Source organism: Aethalodelphis obliquidens, unplaced genomic scaffold (genome assembly GCF_003676395.1).
Source record: "Aethalodelphis obliquidens isolate GAN/ISIS:26980383/991018 unplaced genomic scaffold, ASM367639v1 scaffold56, whole genome shotgun sequence".
In the NCBI taxonomy this organism is placed as follows: domain Eukaryota; kingdom Metazoa; phylum Chordata; class Mammalia; order Artiodactyla; family Delphinidae; genus Aethalodelphis; species Aethalodelphis obliquidens.
This window is the reverse complement of record NW_020838000.1, coordinates 7153637-7171410: the sequence shown is the minus strand read 5'-3', so window position 1 is coordinate 7171410 and position 17774 is coordinate 7153637. Positions and strand designations below refer to the sequence as shown.

Here is a 17774-nt window from a genome sequence, read left to right as displayed (position 1 = left end):
GAGAATATGATGAAAATCAGTCTCCTTTCCTTTTTTGTTCTCAGCCACGCAGGTGCCCTCCCTCATTCGTTTACTGTGACTAGGTTCTTCTAGATCTTTCCAGTGATATTCTAAAGGAGCTTCTCAGACTTTACAATGTGCATATGAATCTTGTTAAAATACAGATTCTTATTTAGGGGGTGTGTGCTGAGGCTTGAGATTCTCCATTTCTAAGAAGTTCCCAGTGAGGCTGCTAGCTTCACTGGCGAGGTGGTGAAGCACATTAGTTTATATTTGTCTCCGTGTTTACTTGTTTATTGGCCTTAAGAGAGCAAGATGTACTCATACATATACACAACTTTCTGCTTTCTACTATGACTTCAGCCCTAGGGTTCCGGCTTTGAGCTTTGCTTTGTTACAAAGTTTTCTTCTAATCTTTGCCTGAAGTGATCATTTATGCAGTATGTTAGAAATCAAACCATAAATGATGAACGTTAGCAATATAACCATTTGAAGCATGCTACTAGGTGATGTGTAAATTGTAATGACTAGGAGAATCCCTCTTTGCAAATTTGCCATCTGCTTTTTAAAGTAAGGTTAGAATAAGTCCTCAATTCCAAGCAGCCTCTAAATTTTAGCAGAGAGCATACTGAGGACTTTAGCTTGCAGCCAGTACCATTAATCTAATACAGATGCCATCATACTTGGAAATGATACAATTAAGCTCCCCGAAAGCAATATAAAGTGCAAAGATCATTTAAATATTTTAAAGTCATAAGCATTCATATTCTCTGTACCTGGATAAAGTAGTCTCGAGAGATGGCGGTGATCGATATCACAAGAGGTACAGATGTTGTCTTTGTTGGACCTGTATGTAAGTGTAATTCAGACAGCTTGGGAGCAACCCATAAAAGAAAATTAAAATTTCATGCTTGTTTCTTCCCCTCTACAAGAAAATGGAGGCCTATAAGATTCAAGTTTGCCCATCTGTGTGGTATGCGAGTCTGTTCACATGAGTACTAGCTAACGCAACACAAGATTTGGTTTTAAAAGAGAACCTGTATCAGGGGCACTTTTCAGAAATAAAGATTTGGACCATCAAAGTCTCAGTTTCTGTGTCTTCGGCAGAAGGAGCCAGGGGTACAGGTTTCTCTTTGATGCCCAGTTAGTATCTCTCAGTGATGCTCAGTTAGTATCTCTTAGTATCTCTCAGTGTGTCTTTTGGTGTCACTGGCTTGGGGTCTCCATGTGGAGGATTCTTAGACCGGGTGCTGAGCTGGTTGTCTTAAAGGACCAAGGTTGAGGGGGAGAGTGATCTGGATCTGTCCAATCTCTTAAGCATACACCATTCTACCAGTCGTGAATCTCAAACTTAGGTGATGTAGGCGTGTACTAAACAGTATGCAGAGTCATAGAAAACAAACAGCATATCCTCCTGAATTTTCAATTGAATTAAAAATATGGCAGGTCCATATTAAAACATAATAAAAAAAACCACTCAAACAAGCATAAATGCGAAATTCTGTTGGATTTTTAAGTTAACCTGAGATTTCAAACCAATATCTATCGAGCTTAGATCAGTGCCTCTAGGCTCCTTGGAATGCACGTTTAGTGGCTTCGGCCACTAAATACCCTTCTACCTAGTAGAAGGGCATTTCAATGGGGAAATTTTAGGGATACTGAAGAGGTCAGAATCCAGATCGTTTGAATTGCAACTACATTTCTTTGTCTCCTGAGGGACTCTGGAGTGGGCCTATGCAAAATATTTTGGAGCCAAGAAGGTTGTTGTCATGTTTTTGAAATATTGACTTTCTGGAGGAAATGAGGAAGTGTCCTAGAGGTTGTTGAGAGATCCAGACCGGTTTAGGAGATGTCATCAATGAACTTCTAATAAATGATCTCTATAGAGAAAAATCTGTGCCTTTGAGGTCTTTGTAGACTGAAGGGGTAAAAATATTTTTCTAGAATTAACCCATTTCTGCTGGAAGTAGAGAACAAGTCACTTCTTTACAGAAAGGATGCATGACGTAGTAAACATTGTTTGTCACATAGACTGGATTTTAATCCCTCCCTTCAAACCTTGGACTGGACACTAAAGTTCTCCAGGTCTTAGTTTTCTCATCTGAAAAATGGGCTGAGGATGAAAGGAGCTAGTAGTGGATCAGTGTTTGCGTTCTCCTCTTTTTTTTCCTTCTATATTTTGCCTTTCCAACTCCCATTCCCTTTGTGCCTGGCAGTCGACAATGAATAGTACATCTCCATTTGAATGGGAAAGTGGTACCCTACAGTAGGGACTCAGAGCAAATGACCTGGGTCTCCACCAACCCTGAGATTCCCTCTGGTGATCCATGAAAGCTTTTGGCTAAGGAGCCATTTAGATAAATAATCAACTACTCAGAATGTAAACACATTTAAATCTTACTGTTTACCGGCACTTCGAAACTAAATTTACACAAAAGGATGACCTAGAAACAAGGAGGAAAAAGCTGTGTGGCATTTAGATGCATATCACATATGCATAATTGATTCTTTAAAAGGTTAGGGCTTCCCTGGTGGCGCAGTGGTTGAGAGTCCGCCTGCCGACGCAGGGGACACGGGTTTGTGCCCCGGTCTGGGAGGATCCCCCATGCCGCGGGGCGACTGGGCCCGTGAGCCATGGCCGCTGAGCCTGCACGTCCGAAGCCTGTGCTCTGCAACGGGAGAGGCCACAAGGGTGAGAGGCCCGCGTACCGCAAAAAAAAAAAAAAAATTTAAAAGGTTAAGTACCCTTGACATATGTATGGTTCGTGATATACCCCTGATGGGTTCATAATCATTACGGCAGTGGCTTTGTTTTCCATAATTCTAAAGTAAATGTCACATTTCTTCTTTGGAGATTCCAGGACTGGTATTCAGAAAAGCATATGTTTCTAAGTAGATAGCTGGGAAGAGGAGCTACTCTTTTCCAAACAGAAGGACTATTCACGTAGCTAGTACACTAAGCTTTATGAGAAGCCGATTGCCACTAAATTCTCTCGAATTGAAATGCAATTACATATCAAGGACAGGACAAGTGCTACCTATAAACAGAAAAGCTCAAATACATGACTTTTTTTTTTTTTCTGTTTTGCTTTGTTTTTGCAGGGTATTTGCAGGAAGAATTCAGTACCCCAAACACACTATAATCCTTAATTGAAATGCACATATCAGGCAATTTGGTGAATCCTTTAGCGGCTTTTTTCAGAAGCTTATTGTAGCTCTGAAGGACTGGTCTTTTCTTATGTCCATAAACAATTATAAAGATGCTAAGGAAATTAATAAAAGAAGCAAGTCACTAAAAAGTATGTAGAATGAACTACCATAATATATGCCATAAGAATCAGAAAAAATAGGCAACATGAGGATACATATGTAAGTGGTAAAAACTGTGTAAATGGGAATGATTATTACAAAAATTCAAGTTATGGTTTTCTTCTTTGGGGAAGGAGGGAAATACGATTTGTGTGGTGCTCACAGGGGTTTTCACCATCCACGGGTGTTTACTGTTGTTTTTAAATACTGTTATTAAACCTTTTTTCAGGTGTGTTATACTTTCTAATTTTTGAAAGTGGAAAAGGCAAAATAACAAAACACAGTGAAGAGAAAGCACAAATTAAGTTGGTTAAAAAAAAGAAAAAGACAATGTAATATGGTAATCATAATAAAAGTAAATATATCAGTCTCAGGTTGGTGGATGTATCTTCATGTCGTACTTTAAAAAAAATTAAATGCATGCTATGTGCAAGACACAGCTATAAAATACAAGTCCCTGCAAGGGTCAAAAGTAGAAAGACAGATAAAAACTAACAAAAGAAAACTATTGTGGCTGTTTAAATGATGGGAAACTGGACTTTAGGACAAAATGTAATGTTATGTATTTTCTCTGTCTCTAATTCCTATTTCTCCATTCACACTCTGAGCCTGGGCCATCCAGGCATCTGCTCCAACCCTCCAGGTCTTTTGATAATTATCTCCACCCATTTTTGTCTTATTCCTAGCTAGTCATTTTAAAAGCCCTGGATCTTCAGTTTCTCAACTCTGGGAGTAGTTATCTGTGTACCACTGATTTGGTACTTACGATATGCTGTATTTTAATGTTACAGATATTCATGCATTTCTTTAATTATGTTGTAACATCCTAAAGCTAGAGATTATACTTTATTCATCTTTTTACACCCCCCTGTCACCTCACTCTAGGAACTGCCATATGGTAGAACCATGTCACATGGCATATAGTAGAGTCAATAAACATGTCAGCAGTCGACTGAAAAACGGCTTCTGAAAAAACATTAAAAGCTCTTTCAGGACATTTGAGTACTTTGCCAATGTTCTGCATTTGCATTAGCTCTCAGCCTAAATTTTAGAATGGAAGGAGGAAGAGAAACTAATGGTAAAAGAGTTACCCAGAACTGTGCAGAGTTGGTGAGACCAAGACCAATAGGAGGGTGCCCCCCTCTGGACCTAGCTGGGAACTCCCATAGGTTCAAGGCTGATCTTTAAGGGCAGGGACTGCATCTAATACACTTTTCTGCCTCTCTGCACCTGGAACAAAGTCCATCCATCGTACACCATCAATAGATGCTTCTTCAGAGTGTGAGAGAATTAAACATTAGTCTTGGATAATTTAATTCACTCCCATGGCCTCAAAACAATGTGCCACTGAAGGCTTCCCAGTATGGATTTTAAGCTCTGACTGTTCTGCAGAGGGATAGGGTGACTGGGCAAGGAGATGGGTGAGCCCGGCCCAGGCAGGATGCAGATGTTAGTACTTGGATTTTTACTCTGGGCTTAGGAGGTAATTGGAGCAAACCTGAGTAGAGTGGGTTTGTTCTGCCAGCTGATGGGGTTCTATGGAAACATGCAACAGATGTTTAAAAAGAGATGGGAAAGCCCATGGAACAGATCATCAGTGCCTGTCCTGCTGGCCACCAAGAAGTAGCTGGGATTCCTCTTTTCTCATGGCATACAAGATATGATGTCTGCTGCAAACCTCTTTTAAAATCCTAGTTTTTTTCTTGTTTCTTTTTTTTTTGCGGTACGTGGGCCTCTTACCGTTGTGGCCTCTCCCGTTGCGGAGCACAGGCTCCGGACGCGCAGGCTCAGCGGCCATGGCTCACGGGCCCAGCCGCTCCGCAGCATGTGGGGTCTTCCCGGACCGGGGCACGAACCCGCGTCCCCTGCATCATCAGGCGGACTCTCAACCACTGCACCACCAGGGAAGCCCTAAAATCCTAGTTTTTTAATAAGTAATACATAAAGCATATGATATAAAATTCAAAGGATGTAGTAAGAATATGGCAAAAATAAGTATTTCTGTCACCTCTGCCCATAGTTGCTCTCTCTGAAGACATCTGCAGTTACCAGTTAACCCACTTGGTTTTAGGTATACCTAAACACTTCCTGTTTGGGGATACACGTACATGTCTATATGGGTTTATATATTTTCTGACAAATAGTTCATCTAATAACATACTACACCGAATCATGATATTTTTTCATTTAACAATTTATGCCACAGTTCTTTCCATTTTTCGTTTTCTTTTTATTATCTTTAAAATCCCAGCCTCTAATACCATCTGATACACTGACTCTGTTCAACTTTAGTTTCGTGAGCGAATGAATGAGTGATTTCATAATAGTCTCTAATTCATTCTGAACCTGAAAGTCACCCACCAACGCATTTTATACATGTCTTGTCTTACACCCCATCTCTAATATGCATGTTTTTGCCTGTAAACACCGCTCTAAGTTAATCTCAAAAAATTTGAACCTCCCTTGAATGTTGTCTTTCAGGCTCTCCTCCAGAAGTTATCTCTAAGCGCTTAACAACTGTGTCCTGTTTTTTATTGCCCTACATTCTTATTTGTCAATATAGTAGCCATAAGATGTGAATAATACTCTTAATAATAATTTTTATTGAGTACTTATTTGTGCCAGACATCGTGCTAAGCATTTCTCACGAATCTCTACAACACATCTATGAAGTAAGGAACAGTATCACCCTCTCTGTACACCTGTCAGTGCCCTCCCAGGATCTCCTTGACTCAGCCTTAAGTTGCTGTGCAGACCATTTCCTTATATACGGTGGCTTCTAGCATCGTGCTGCCCAAGTGACCTCCGGAGAATGTGTTCAGCCCAAGTGGGCAGGCCAAAGTGCTAACATATTGACAACCCCAAAGTGTCCTAACCAATGAGGTATAGACACTCATGGAGGTGGATAAATACCCTGGCTTTCTCTCCTCTTTGGGAAAAGTTTGAGCTGTGTTCTGCCCAGTCATTTCTTCTGTGTGTCCCTGTGTGATTGATCCTCAGTTGCTCATATCTGTAAACCCCTTTCTGTCTCACCCTTTATTACCTTTCCTCCCTGCCCACTTCCTTACTTCCTAGAATCACCTGCCAAATAAACTGCTTACAGTCAAATCCTTGCCTCACGGTCTGCTTTTAGGGAAACCAAACCTAGGGAAACTGAGGTTCAGAATATGTGAGTAATTTGTTCAAGGTCATCTGTACATCAAGTGGCAGATTCAAGCTATGAACCAGAAGCCACACTCAGAAGCACCATTCCTTACTGTTAGGTAGATGGTAAGTGCCTCAAAGCAGGCCAAGGAATACTCTCTTCCCTCCATGGTGTGTTTCAAAATGCAAACCAATGTTGGAGCTTAATACATACTTCTGCTGGGCAATGCCGTTCTATGTTTTGGGGTGTCTCTTTTCCACCCCAGCCCATCAGGACTTGCATTTTTGGTAATGTTGGCTAAACATATGTGCTTATGACTTGTTACTGAAAGTGCGATTTACAAAGAATTTCTCATGCTTGTTTACTTGCTGTCTTCTCCTTGTTGGTCTACAGATAGCAACTTCATCCTCGCCAACGCCCAGGTGGCTAAGGGTTTCCCCATAGTCTACTGTTCGGATGGCTTCTGTGAGCTTGCTGGATTTGCCCGGACAGAAGTCATGCAGAAGAGTTGTAGCTGCAAATTCTTATTCGGGGTTGAGACCAACGAGCAACTGATGCTTCAGATAGAAAAGTCCTTGGAGGAAAAAGCAGAATTCAAAGGAGAAATTATGTTCTACAAGAAGAACGGTGAGTTGGCTTTTTCTGATGGGTGCTCCTTGGACAGTTGTGAAAGGTCACCCACCTTCTTTTAACTCCCATTGCTGTAATTGCTCCATAACTCCCACTAAGGCTTAATGGTATTTTACATAAATACAGTCTGTTATTGAAGTTCCACAAATAACTTGGATGATGGCCTTGTTTTAGCCATTAACAGCATAAACTACCTGAAAATCTAGCATTAGAATTACAATTATTCAATGTCAATATATTAACTGAGGTAATATATGTTAAAATAAAGTGTATTATGTTGTGGTCATGCTTAAGATATATATCAGATATGATGGTTGTTAATATATTAACAGATTCAGAGATAGTTAACTATTCAGAGATAGTTTTCCATCTTTAAGAACCACATCTCAGCCTCAGTCATTAGGGACAGAGATCCAAGTGTTTGACAGCAGAAAAAGAAGTTAATTTAAAGGACCTGAGCATAGGCATTTTCTCTTCCAGTTTCCTGTTCACAGAGCCTTTCTCACTATTCTTAAATTCTAGAGACAAAATAAGAGACACACAGTGTCTCAGGGTGGGAGTACATTTTCCTGGACTCAACACTGCCACTGGGCAATACTATTTTCTTGTGGCTATGGTTTTGACTCTCTTCTAAATGAAAAAGTATCTAGGCATGGGTGTAGTTTCCACAGTGCTTGGTTCCTACATGGGAATAGATATCATTATCCTGTAAGCCGTGGTAGAGGGGGTGAATCCAAGAGGCATTATATTGGAGAAATGCTAGATCAAAAATGAGAACAAACCATCATTTTCCAGTTTCTAGAATTCTGTCTCTTTTTTTAATACTTTTCCTTTGAGTAACATAGCCCCCTGAGTTTTATTTAGCTGGGCACATGGCCGCCTAGCTAAAGAATATATTCCCCAGCCTTCTTTGCAGTTAGCTAGGGCATGTGTCTAAGTTCTGGCCAATGATATATAAGAGTGAATGATTTATGCAACTTCTGGGTGAAATCCCTAAAAAACGAAATTGTTTGACCTCTAATTTCTCTTCTTCTTCTTTCCCGTGGTGTTGTGGACTGAATTACATCCCTTCAAATTTCATATATCAAAGCCCTAACCCCCAGTGTAACTGTGTGTAGGGATAGGGCCTTTTAAGGTTAAATGAGGTCATAAGGATGGAGCCTTAATCCAATATGACTGGTGTCCTTATATGAAGAGGAAGAGACACCAGGGATATGTGTACATAGAGGAAAGGTCGTGTGAAGACACAGCGAGAAGGTAGCTATGTATGAGCCAAGGAGAGAAGCCTCACCTTGATCTTGGACATCCAGCCTCTAGAACTGTGGGAAAATAAATTCCTGTTGTTTAAGCCACCCAGTCTGTGGTATTTTGTTATGACAACCCTAGTAAACTCATACATACGAGTCAGAATGTTAAGGCAAGGCTGGAAAGCCAGCTTCAACCATTTGTCAAGGTCGACAGCATAGAGTAATACAGAGCAACAATAGGTAAGGAGCCTGGGTGTGGTTTTAGGTCCACCTTTCCCATCCTAGACAAAGACACATCCAGTTCTATCTTGTTTGAATCACTCTATTTCTAGGTGTTTTTGTTACAACATTTAAATTGTACTCTAATTCAAGGTTTCACAACCTTGGCACTATTAACATCTGGGGCCAATAATTCTTTGTTGTGGGGGCTTTCCTGTGCATTGTGGACAATTAACAGCATCTCTGGCCTCTTTAATACTTAGTACTGGGGTCATTTTTAGGAGGAGGTATCGGAGCGTGAACATGGGAACTTCATCCTCTTTTAAAAGTTATTTGTCTTTGGAGGACAGTCCTTGATTGTGTGAATTTTGGATGCATGGTAGTCAGGAAGTATTGGCAAGCACCCCTCTGGGAGGAATAGGATTTCCAGTTCTTTGGCACCAGGAACACAGTTCAGACCATTGTGTCCTTCCCAGTGTCAATAGATAAGGCCTACATTGCAAATGCGATAAAATAAAAGGATTCTAGCTCTATCTAATTTTACCACAATCACTGAAAAGGGGGCCTGAGATAAAAGAAAATGGAGTTGGTCACTGAGAATGCAAACTGGTAGGGAGTGATAAAACCGCCATCTGGTGAACAAAGGGAAAAGGAGAGGCTTTGTCTGAAATATCCGCTGACTGCAGACTTGTCCTTCTTAAGATAGGTGCCTTGTACAGGTCTCTCCAAATCCATTTGTGTTTCTTCCTTTTTAAGCCTTCTCACAATATCCAAATGTGGCACCTCTGAGAAAGGTTAAGGCCAAGGAGGAGCGTTTAGGTGGCAAGGCCAAAGGGTGGAGACTTTGGAGGTCAGAAAAGTAGAAATATAAAGCACAGGGTGGGAGTGAACCCCTAAAAGAGTTTCCCGAGCCTAGTTTTTTATAAAGATGCCTACAACCTTGGACCCCTTTGGATGGAAATCATTAAAGGCACCAAGAAAGAATAAGGTTTTTAAAAATTAGGTAATAAATAAGAAGATAACTAGCTTCACAGATAAGCAAAATACTCAAACTTTTCTTCGGCTAAAGTACAGAGAGTAATATTTTATATTTTTATGTGCAGGAGTTAACATTTCTTATTTCTTGTCCTCCCTTTAAATTGCCCAGATTCTACCTATACATCAGAAATAGACCATTACGATGTCTTTTCAAAAAGCAGTCCCCTCCACTTCTGCTGATATACAAAAGGCATTAACCACGGCTATTCTAGACAAACAAATGTATGGGTACCTGAACCAAGGGTCACAATTTTATAAATTCGGTGTTTATCCTCATTGTTTTTTTTTAATATCAGCAATACTTTACTTATAGAGTGGTTCCCTCCTTTTTTACACGCAGCATACTTTGCACACTATTCTATAGTTGCAGAGCAATATCTTTTACAACTGTGTATACCTTTTAGAACAACATATGCTGGATGACAATCACTCATTCTTTTGTACAGTATTACATCATATGGATCAATCATAGTATTCCATCAGGTGGCTCCACCCTAGTCACTTACAGTATTACATCAGGTGGATCCATTATAGTATTACATAGTCAGTTAAATAAACCTCTACTGATGGACACTTGTGTTCCCTCTAAAATGTGATCACTCATTTGCATAGTATTACATCATATGATTCAGTTCAACGACTCCCCTACTGATGGACATTTGTGTTCCCTCTAGAATGTTATCTGTTTTCTTTGCTCTTTCTGTCTCTGTCTCTCTCTCTCTTTTATGTACTACTGTTGTTATTTAGAAAGTTTTGTGTTTTTTCTAAAAGTTATCTTTTATGTGGTATGTTTATATTGTATAGTCCCACTTTTTAAAGATTTTTGTCTTCATTTTCTATCATAAGCAATGTTATAGTTACCCAGGAACCACTTCTCCCTCCTTTCTCTCCCCACAAGCTAATTTAAAGTAATGTCCTTTTAGTACCAGTTAATATCTATAAGATAATCAGCGTGCATGGTCTGCTTTCCTTATTATCGCTCTATGTTCCTCTCTCACCTCTTTCATAGTTATATTTACATTGTCAGCTCAAATAACAATTGCATGTATTTTGTCACTCTTATCCTCCTTTATTTAATCTTGTTGCTACAGTGAAATAATGATCACCTTATATTCTGTTCTAAAGCTTCTCCAATAATTTCTTCATTGTCAGAAGCTTGTTTTCTGAGCCATCTTAGGAAGAGCTCATGGAAACTGTTTCCCTGAGCCCCTGCATTTTAATAACAGTATGACTGTGACCTTTGTACTTGTAGATCAATTTGGGTGAAAATTAAACCTTTGGTTTATATTTTCTTCACTTTACTATCTCAATTATGTTATTCTTTTGTGTACTGGCATAGAGTATTATTTTACCCTAAAAGTGCCACTAATTAAGTGAGTTGGTGTTTTGTCCTGGATGTTCAATGAATTTATTTTATTATTATTTCATTTCATTTTTTCATTTTATTATAATCTAATAGTTTTACTGGAATATATCTTGGCATAGGCCGAGGTCAGCAAACTCTTTCTGTGAAGGGCCAGAGAGTAAATATTATACATTCTGCAGGCCATACAGCCTATGTTGCAAGTACCCATCTATGTCACCATAGTGTGAAAACAACCCAAGAAAATATGTAAATGAATGGGTGTTACTGTCTTCCAATAAATATTTTATTTGCAAAAACAGGAGGTGGCCTAGATTTGACCTACAGGCCAGTTTACTGATACCTGGTTTAGAATTTTTTGGATCAGATTTTTCCTCTGTTATGTGATGTGCCCTGTAGTATTTATGTTTAAGACCCTTTTACTTGGGGAAATTTTTCTTGAATTTTAATTATCATTAATCTGTTTTCTCACTTTGATTTTCCTCTTTACAGTCACTTATTACATGTGTGTTGGATCTTCTTTGCCTGTCCTCTGTACCTATCATTTTCTTCCTCTTTTTCATTTATTTTATTTTTTGTTTTCAATTTTTCACCATGTGCAATTTATTTCCTTTCCTTTCCTTTTGTGGTATCTATTCACACTTGTATTTCTTCTCTTTAAGTCTTCAGTTCTTTATCTTTCATTTATATCCTCTCCTGAGCTCAGTTAAGTCATATTATTTATATCACTCTTTTGACTTGTATCTTAGTTCAGACTGCCATCACAAACTATAGACTGGGTGGCTTAAACAACAGAAATTAATTTTCTTACATTTCTGAAAGCTAGAAGCCCCAAATCAAGGTGTTGGAATGGTTGGTTTCTTTTTAAGCCTCTCCCCTTGTCTTATAGATGGCTGTCTTTTCTCTGTGTCTTCATGTGGTCTTCCCTTTGTGTGTCTTTGTCCTAATCTCATCTTCTTATGACACCAGTCATATTAGATTAGGGCTCACCCAAATGACTTCTTTTTAAGTAATTACATCTTTAAAGACTCCCATCTCCAAATACAGTCACATTCTGAGGTAATGGGGATTGGGACTTCAACATATGAAATTTTGAGGGCATACAGTTCATCCCATAACTCCTAGTCATACTGTTTCTGAGCTTTTATAAATCAATGTAGGTTATGTCTGTAGTTATTTCAAAGTTTGTAAATTTTCTTAATTACTTTTTACTTATTTTGAAATATTTGGGTTTTGTGTGCTTATGGAATATTTTGGATGTGTTTTTACTTTCTGTATCTGTATTCAGATAGTTTTTCTCTTTATCATCTTTTTCTATTGTCATGTTTGAATTTTTTTCTCAACTTTAAGAATATTGAAAATAGAGGTGTGCTAGGAAAACTTTCCTAAACCTATGTCTCCTTTTGCCATTCCCAAAAAGTTTTCTTTTTTTTTTTTTTAATGCTTTCCCCATATAGCTTACAATTTTGGTTTCTTTCTGAGTTAGGTCTCCTCTCCTAGTGAGGACCTGTTTCACACTAGTATTAGAAATGTTTCCTTTCTTTACCCTGATTTTCCTGCTCTGATCAAGTAGGGCTCTGGTTTGAGCAGTTTCTCCTGGGTATAGTTCTATACCTCAGTGAGTTCTATACATCCAGGAAAGAATTTCTGCTGGGTTTTCTGAGAACATTGGAGGCTCAGGCAACCCCAACACCATCCTACCTTTCTGTAGCCCATTCTCACTCACCTGCAAATTGGAGACTGGGAAGCTCTGTGTTAGTTTTAATCATTTTCAGATCTGTGTGTGGAATCCTCTACTTTCAGAGGATTTCTTCTTTGGGGAGTAGACACTTGTTGACAAATTATGAGGTCCCAAGCTCTAGGGCTATTAAAAACCTTCTTTCTGACATTTTTTTTTTTTTAACAAAGCTGCTGCTCCTGCAGGGGTCTAGCTTCTTAGTTGGTATTGCTCATCATTCTGTATTCTCAGGTTTATGGGGACACACTGTCATATAGTTTGGTTGATAATGTAGTTTTTGGATTTCTGATTTTGCTATCTTAGTTACTTTAATTTTGTGAAAGGATTGGGCATATTTCAAAACCAAAGTTTTCATGGCCACTGCTGTATTTTAAATAATCTCTTTAGGCAAGGTATAATTGCTTTGGGGATATAAGTACAATTTTTTATCATCTCCTTCTCCTTTCTTTCTGTCTAAATTTCCATTTGCATGGTTCCATTTGCATGAGGATCTTATACTAACTCATGGCATAGTGTAGAAAGGGTCCCCCTAACTCCTTGTGTGTTCACTGCTTCATGCCTGACCCATGTGTCTGATGCTCCCCTTATTGGCATTTGCAGCTGCATTCTGTGTCTGGTGATGCTCCCTACATGTCTTCACTTCCGCTTAGCTCTTGGAACCACTATAGATCTCTCTTCATTTTTGCCTGTCTTTCATCATGCCACTGATCAAGGCATTCATTATTGTTCTCTATCCTCTGTATTGCTAGCCTTGGGAGGATAATGGATACCTTAGGTGAGCATTCCCATCCTTCACACGTGGAAGCAAAGGGAGACTCTGAGTACACTCGAGCATCCTTTATGCTATCACGTTTCCTCAAAAGTGGGCAGCCACCTTCATGCTGATAAAGAGGTAGTCTGACAAGCAGGTTCTCTCAAGTGTCCCAAAGAGAAGGTAAAATGTCTCTTCTGCCTTCAGTATTTCAAAAAAAGCTATCAAAACACTACTGGGTGTAAGGTAGGGTACAAGGATATCTTGTACAACATGGGGAATACAGCCAGTATTTTGTAATAACTCTAAATGGAAAGTAACCTTTAAAATGTATTAAAAAACATAAAATTTTAAAAAGGAAGAAATAAAAAAATAATTTATAAGAAAAATACACACACACAGCTTTTCCCTGCTTCAAATCTGTGAAACCTCATAGAGAGGAGATTATTTCTGGCCTCCCCTACTTTCTCACAATCCCTCAAGCTGAGAATGGACAAGCTGGGATGTCATGTCATATTTGTCTTCTTCCTAACTCTGGCTTCTTGGCTTAAATGTTAGCGGTAGAAAATTGTATCGTCTCTGTGTCATGGAAGACCATCATGGTTGAATCTACAAACCCCAACCTTAACACGTTTATCTTAGCATATCTTCTCTGCAGAAAGCTTATCTTTCAAGCCTATTTTTATATTAAATAGGTTCAACAAGAAGAGAAATGCTGCAAGAGAACAAAGATTTAAGAAGAAAATTAAAATGATATAGTTAATTTTGCAAAAATATTATCCTGATATATTAGTTTGCTAGGGCTATCAAAACAAATTACCACAAAATGAGTGGCTTAAACAACAGAAGTTTATTGTATCACTATTCTGAAGTCTCGAAGTTGGATATCAAGGTATCAGTTGGGTTGGTTTCTTTTGAGGGCTGACAGGAGAAGTTTGTTCCATCCCTCTCCCCTAGCTTCTGGCACTCTTCGGTATTCTTTACCTTGTAGAAGCATCACCCTGATCTCTGCTTTCATCTTCACATACTATTCTCTCTGCATGTGTGTCTGTGTCCAAATTTCCCCATTTTATAAGGACACCAGTCATATTGGTTTAGTGCCCACCCTAATGACCTTATCTTAGCTTACCTCTGTAAAGACTGTATCTCCAAATAAGATTACATTCTGAGGTATTGTGGGTTAGGACTCTAACTTACTCTTTTGGGGGAACAAAATTAAACCCATAACACCTGGTTACATTTACATTAAACAGATTAGAATTTAAGTCACTTCTCCAAGATCATAAATAAAGAAACCAGGATATATAAAAATCCTCTGACTCTAAGGTCCTTGCCCTTAAACCACTGGTTGTCTGTGGGAGTGGGAATGGTACCACCTCCTAGGAGCATTCTGCCAGTATCTGGGGGTGTTTGACTCAAAATTGGGGGTTCTTTTGCCATTTAATGGGCAGGAATCAGGGATGCTAGATATACTGTAATGCATGGGGTGGTCTTGCAATTGAAGAATTGTCCACTGCTTAACTTGACTTTCTTTCTTTCATTCTTTTCTTTTTTCTCTTCTTTTCTTTTCTTCTTTCTCTTTCTTTTCTTTTCTTTCCCCTTCCTTCCTTTCTTCCTTCCTTCCTTCCTTTCTTTTCTTTCTTTCTTTCTCTTTCTTTCTTCCTTTCTTTCTTTCTTTCTTTCTTTCTTTCTCTTTTCTTTCTCTCTCTTTCTCTTTCCTTCTTTCCTCCTTCCTTCCTTTTCTCTGTCTCTCCTTTCTTCCTGAGCTTTATTGAGGTATAACTGATATACAAAATGTTTCAAACATTTAATGTGTATATTGTGATGAGTTTGGACATATTCATACAGCCATGATACCATCACCACAATCAAGGTACTAAGCATATCCATCACCTCTAAAAATTTCTTGTGTTCTTTTGTGTTTTTTTGTTTGTTTTTTGTGGTAAGAACACTTAACATGAGATCTATCCTCTTAACATTATGCTAAGTGAAATAAGCCAATTACAGAAGGACAAATACTGCATGATTCCCCTTATATTAGGTATCTCAAATGGTCAAATTCATACATGCAGAGAATAGAATGGCAGTTGCCAGGGGTTCATAGGAGCGGAAAATGTAAAATTGTTGCTCAGTAGATATAAAGTTTCAGTTATGCAAGATGGGTAAGTTGTAGAGGTCTGTACAGAATAGTACCTGTAGTTCACAGTACAGTATTATGCAGTGCATGACTTTCTAATGCCCCACCAGGCTTTCCAGGAAGTAAAACACTGGTTTCTAATGACCTGAACTTGGAACTTAACACACAGTGTTTTTTTGGGAAGACTTTAATTTCCTACTGAATTTCCAAGAATAAAACCATAGTGTAGTGAGAGAAGATTGAACTTTATCTCATTGAGAACTTCACCATTTAAGAAAATCTTGTCACTGTCTCCCAATACTTGTCACAGATGCACATCTGCCCAGGTTCTGCACTTGGAGCTATTGCATTTACAGTGATTTTGTATATTGGTCCAATTATCCAACTGCTTCATAACATCTTCTGTTGTCGTCTGTCATACCTGAGCATTTCATGTTGTGATCCATATTATTTTACCAGAGACAACCTCACTTTTATTTCTGTTATATTACTGTTAATAATATAGAATGTCTGAAAACTTTTCTGAAAATAATGTGCATTATAGGCAGGCAAGTTTTATTATTTAGATTTTTCAGTTCTAAATAGAAAAGAGGGAAATACAAGAGTTTGTTACAGAAGGGAATCTTGAGTCTGATAGGGTGGTGGAAAAGTCTCTTAACTCACAGACTCAATCATTCCCATATCACTTTCAAGATTTTTTATTTATGTCCATGTACCTACCGAACTATTGCTTGCTTAACGTTTTTCTTTAAGTTGACTCTTTTATTTTTACTCTAATTGCAAGCAAAGAAAACTAAATCACCACTCTCAATAGAAAACGGGGATCACTAGCTCAAACAGAAGGTAAACATAAGTAAGTATACAATGAAAATACCATTTTTAAACTTTTAACATTAATAAAAAGTATACATGATATCTAAGTAATAATAAATCTAATTGATTATATTCTGCTAAGCAGCACATATGTTATTTTATTTAATTTTTGTAATAACACTTCAAAATAAATATGAATTATCTCACATTTACAGATGAAGAAAGTGTGATGCAGAGAAATGATGTGAACACAGCCCTATGTGCTCACCTTGCAATTGCCCCAGCAGTTCTCCTTTGTTCATTTCCTTTACTCACTGATGCACTTCACATTTCTTCTTTTAATTTTCTCATGACATGGTAGAATGTCTAGAAATGTTAATGCCAAGGAGAGGGGAGTCCAAGATAGTGGCATAGGAAGATCCTAACCTCACCTCCTTCCATGGACACACCAAATCTATAGCTACATCTGGATCATTTCCCTTTGAAAAAGATCTGAAACCTAATTTGAAGATTTGAAAAATGCATGAGCTCATGCATTTGAAGTCCTTTGAAGAGTAAATGTCAGGGACATAATGTTAAATAAATAAAAACTCTTCCTTCACGTGCATGTGGAATTTCACTCTGTTCCCCAAACCGGCCTCATATTGTCTTGCCTCTGGAAATTTGCACATGGGGTTGTTCCCTTCAGGAAGCAACTTAAATGTCCTTTCTCTGGAATTTTCTTCCAGACAGTCAGGCTAAACACCTGACCCCCTTCTCCCTGTTCCAGCAGGACCTCATACAAACCTTTGTCAAATTGTTTTGCAGTTGTTTATGTGTGTGTGTCCTCAAATAGATAATTGGAGCAGTTGGTCCTATTCATGCTTTTATTTTCCTCAGTGCCTATCTCATGAGAAATGTTTAATAAACATGTGTTAAAGGAAAAAAAAAAAAGATCTGAAAGCTACATGAACTACTTCTTCACAACAAAGGTTAAAAGGACCACATCGAGATGGGTAGGAAAGACAGAGACATGGTCTTAGCAAAATCCCCACCCTTGGCATGGTGACTCACAATAGGGGGGGATCTCACCAATCCAGCACTTCTTGTGGAGAAATGAGGAGTTGGTACCCCACATCAGACACCCCAACCCCTGGGAGCTACATCAGAGAGAGGAACCCCCAAAATACCTGGCTAAGAAAACCAACAGGTGGTGTCCAAGGGACCCAAAGTGCTATAAGAAACTGAGATTTCCTTTTTAAAGGGCTCACATACAATCTCACACACCCCAAGACCCAGTGAACAAACAGCAGTTTGAAAAGCATCTAGACTATATGTGAAGGGGACTCACTTGCTAACCTAGAAGCCTCTGCTGAAGGGACAGGCAGCAGTTGAAACTCTCCCT

At 38.7% G+C, this 17774-nt stretch overlaps 1 protein-coding gene across 1 annotated transcript in view; it reads left to right on the top strand.

Annotated features, from left to right (window-relative positions):
- The window catches only part of KCNH8 (potassium voltage-gated channel subfamily H member 8), a 387230-nt gene that overhangs the window by 120668 nt on the left and 248788 nt on the right, over nt 1-17774 (top strand). The window contains exon 2 of the mRNA XM_027086541.1: nt 6848-7081. Within this exon, the coding sequence (XP_026942342.1) occupies nt 6848-7081 (234 nt within the window). The remainder of the gene's footprint in view (nt 1-6847; nt 7082-17774) is intronic.